At 31.8% G+C, this 4,288-nt stretch overlaps 1 protein-coding gene across 1 annotated transcript in view; it reads left to right on the top strand.

Annotated features, from left to right (window-relative positions):
- DNAH14 (dynein, axonemal, heavy chain 14) overlaps positions 1-4,288 on the top strand; it is a 324,896-nt gene that overhangs the window by 196,857 nt on the left and 123,751 nt on the right. The window contains 2 exon segments of the mRNA XM_012644036.1: positions 1,863-2,051; positions 3,029-3,164. Of these exon segments, the coding sequence (XP_012499490.1) occupies positions 1,863-2,051; positions 3,029-3,164 (325 nt within the window).

Genomic DNA, 4,288 nt, shown 5'->3' with positions numbered 1-4,288 from the left:
CAGAAAGCAACCATAACTACCAGAATGTTCTAACTCTAAATTTGTTTCAGTTGGAAATACCAAGGTTATTTTATATAATATTTTGTCACAATAAATATAAGTGGGTGATTATATTTATTTGAAAGCTCTGAATTGTATATCATATGTTAGAGCTAATATTGAATTATTTTTACCCTAAGCTTTTTACCACTATATAGAAAAAGTATAACTGATTATGATTTACATATAACTCTACATTTTAGTATCCCTCTCCTATGGGAGTAGATTATTCAACAAATGATATTAGTTCAACCAGGTAACAGGTAAATTAAAAATTAAAAGTAAATGTTTTTTTAAAAAAGCATGAAAGTATTGGAAGAAATTACATGAGAATTTTTAAATAATCTTGGAGTGAAGGTGATCTTTCTATGTATGACACAAATTATAGAAGTCAGCAAGAAAACATAGATATACTCAACTATTAATACATAAAACAGGTAATAAATGATGTCATATCACAAGGGCTAATTTTCCTACTATATAAGGAGCCTCTACAAATCAAATTTTAAAAGACCAGAAGCCCATTTTCTATAAAAATGAGCAAAGAATATAAATATATAGTTCACAGAAAAATATATGGCTCTCAAATATAAAAAGAGTTGACCCATAATATGAGAAATGTGAATTAAACTAGAATTAGATACAGTTTTTCACCTACAATATTGGTGAGAATCAGAAAAGTGTGATACATTTGACAAAGATGTGAGGATACAGACTCTCAAACACTGGAGGGCAATTTGTCAATGTCTATCAAAATTATAAATCCTAGGCCCATTTATATTGACCCAGCAACTCCGCTTATAAGAAATTATTCCACATATATGCAATATGATGTGCGTATTACATAAACTCAGCTTTATTTGTAATAGTAAAATATTGGAAACACCATAGATGTCCACCATCACTGGAGCACTGGTGAAAAATTTGTAATACGTTTATTAAATGGAATAATATTAATCAGAAAAGAAATTACTGATATTGAAGGATCTCTCAAATGCACCAAATTAAAAAAAAGGAAATGGCAGACTAATATACAACATATGGGAACTGGGTGGCTTGGATACAGGAATAAGAACCTTTATATACTTTCAAGTTATGTACCATGTAAATGTATTAGCTATTCAACTAAGTTTTTAATTAAAAAAAGAATAACAAATGAGGATGTAAGGCTATGTTGTACTTAACTCTTTTGAGTTTTGGGCATGTAATGGGGGAGAGAATTGGGGTGGGGTAGTATTTATAGAAAGCTGTAGGATCCAGAGAGGTTTGGTTTGAGGGGTGTGTTTGTGTGTGTGTGTGTGTGTGTGCGTGTTTTATATTAAATTGCCTATATTCAACTGGTTTTTACTTTTAAAAATATCAGTTTCACATCGTTCAATCAATGAAAAGATTGGATATACTAGCACATACATGTTTGTATGATAAAAAATTCCAATTAAAAGCAAGAGACTGATAATGGTGGGGGAGTAGGGTTACCAACGAAGCGAAGTTCTTAAAAAAGGATTGCAGGAGGCTTTGGCAGAAGAGCTTACTTTCATTCTTACAGGAGGGCAGAAGGAAGAGGTGATTGCATATAAGGGCAGATTAGCAGGTTTGGTGGTCGGAAAGTCATGCTGTTTGTTTACGGCAGACTTGGGAATGTGTGCAGTGAGTTTGCCAGCTGACACTATGAGTGAGAGGGACAATTTCTGAAATCAGCAGAGACTGCGGGCACTTGTAACAATGTTGGCTTATGTGTATATGTTTAAATTGCTTTGTAATAAAATTGCAGACTTTTCCAGAAAGTTGAGTACCTAAAAGATTAGATTAATATTTCTTTCTAGGTTATTTGAAACTCTTTTATTTTAACTTAGGAACTTCATTATTAACTGATCGTCAGGGATCTGGCGAAAACCTCTTGAAGATAACAGAAAACAGAGACGGTGTTAATTATACCGCTACGAGAGATACAACATGCCTTTCTTTTCTCTTGAGCCTTCTTTTAAAGAATTCCTGCCCTGTTCTTCTCACAGGTATTAAAAATATTAAGCAGAAGATAATTTCAGAGTTAGGAGAAGGTTAAGAGATTATTTTGTAAGTGGGAAAAAATATGCCCTGAAAAGTTTGGGTGACTGTATCAATTTATATTCTTACTCACAGTGTATGACTGCCCACTTCCCCACATGTTTGCCAATACAGGACATTATAAATCTTTTTCATCTTTTCATTACTTTCAGGGAAAATTCCAGAAGTAGAACTATTGGATTAATATATGTTTGGCCTCCATGGCCTGTGGACTGAGGTCCTTATTGGTAACATTAATTGGTTTAATTAAATTTACACGTGATTCCTCAACCCAATGTTAAAATTTTTCTTTTACTATTATCAAAGAAGTAATTCTGTACACTCCTGCTCTTTAAAACTTATTACAACTCTTTGATTACTTTTTCTGATTCTCTAACTTGTGTTGCCTATCACCAGAGGCAATAGTATTGGTTTCCCAGTTCCATATTCAAAGAATTCAGGCAGTGTAACTCTCACATAACCCATATCTTGCCTCTAATTTGGTCTAAGAAAATTCTTATTTTTACTTTAATATTTAGCAAATGGTAAACTCATGAATTATTGTTCTGCTTCAATAAGCAGTTTATCATCAAATTTCTCCCTCGCATTGTGTTAGCAAACATTTTCGAGGAATTTCATTTCATGTAGTAGTTCTACTGGGCTATAAGCAAAAAGATTTGTGATAGGCTTAAATGAACGTTAGATAAAAATAATGGCTAACTCCTAATCCATACTTTTGTAAAAAATATAAACAATTCAAACAATTTGAGAGGGTTTCATATCAACTTCCTGATTTAGCCACTCTTAACCACATTTTTGAAAGGAAAGAATAAAAATATTTTTCATGTAATTTTCAAATGAAGGAAAATGTTATTGGTTCATTTTAATAGGTTAACGTGTGTTATTTTCTTCATATAAATCTAACCTAATATATATTTCCCCTTAGGAGAATCTGGTGTTGGGAAGACTGCTGCCATAAACCAAATGCTTGAAAAGTTAGAAGGTCCAGGAGCATTTGACATAAAATATGGTTCAATTTTAGGAGATGTCCTATTATATAATGAAATTAAAAAATTAAGGTTGTATATATTAAGCTCTAAATTTAATTTGGTAAAGTTTGCTTTAGTGTATAAATGTGCCTTGTTTTTAAAAAGCAAATCTGTTATGTAAAAATGCAGAATTATTCAAAAGAGGAAATAAAATCAAAATTCTTTTTTTCCTAATCTTTCCTTTATTTTTTTAATTTAAATTTTTATTTTTAATTGACAAATAATTGTATATATTTATGGGGTACAATGTGGTGTTTTGATATATATATGCATTGTGGAATGATTATATCAGCTAATTAACATATCTATCACCTGAAATACTTATCATTTTTGTAGTGAGAACAATTAAAATCTATTCTTTTAGCAATTTGGGAATATACAGGACATTATTATTAGCTATGGTCACCATGCTGTGCGATAGATGTCAAAATCTTATTCTTCTTGTCCAACTGAAACTTTATAACCTTGACCAACAATTCCCCATTCCCTCCCTCCTCACCCCCAGCTCCCGGAAACCACCATTCTATTCTCTGCTTCTGTGAGTTTGACTTTTTTATATTCCACATGTAAGTAAGATTATGCAGTATTTGTCTTTCTGAGCTTGGCTTATTTTACTTAGCACAGTGTTCTCCAGGTTTATCATGTTGTTGCAAATAATAGGATTTCATTCTTTTTTAAGGCTAAATAGCATTTGCACCACATTTTTTAATCCATTCATCAATTGACGGGCACAGGTTGATTCCTTATCTTAGCTATTGTGAGAAATGCTGCAATGAACATGAGAGTGCAGATATCTCTTTGACATATTGATTTTAATTCTTTTGGCTATGTACCCAGAAGTGGAATAGCTGGATCATAATGGTAATTCCGTTTTTAGTTTTTTGAGGAAATTTTATAGTGTTTTCCATAATGTCTGCACTAATTTACATCTTCATCAACTTTGTATAAGAATTCTTTTTCCATATCCTTGCCAACATTTGTTATCTTTTGTCTTTTTGGTAATAGCCATTTTAAAAGGTGTGAAGCAATGCTGTGTCTCATTGTGATTTTGATTTGCATTTCCCTGATGATTAGTGATGTTGAGCATTTTTTCATAAACCTGCAATTTTTGTATCTTCTTTGGGTTACCAACGAAGCGAAGTTCTTAAAAAAGGATT

This window comes from Propithecus coquereli, unplaced genomic scaffold (genome assembly GCF_000956105.1).
Source record: "Propithecus coquereli isolate 6110/MARCELLA unplaced genomic scaffold, Pcoq_1.0 Scaffold205, whole genome shotgun sequence".
NCBI lineage: Eukaryota > Metazoa > Chordata > Mammalia > Primates > Indriidae > Propithecus > Propithecus coquereli.
This window is presented reverse-complemented; position numbering and strand designations above follow the sequence as displayed.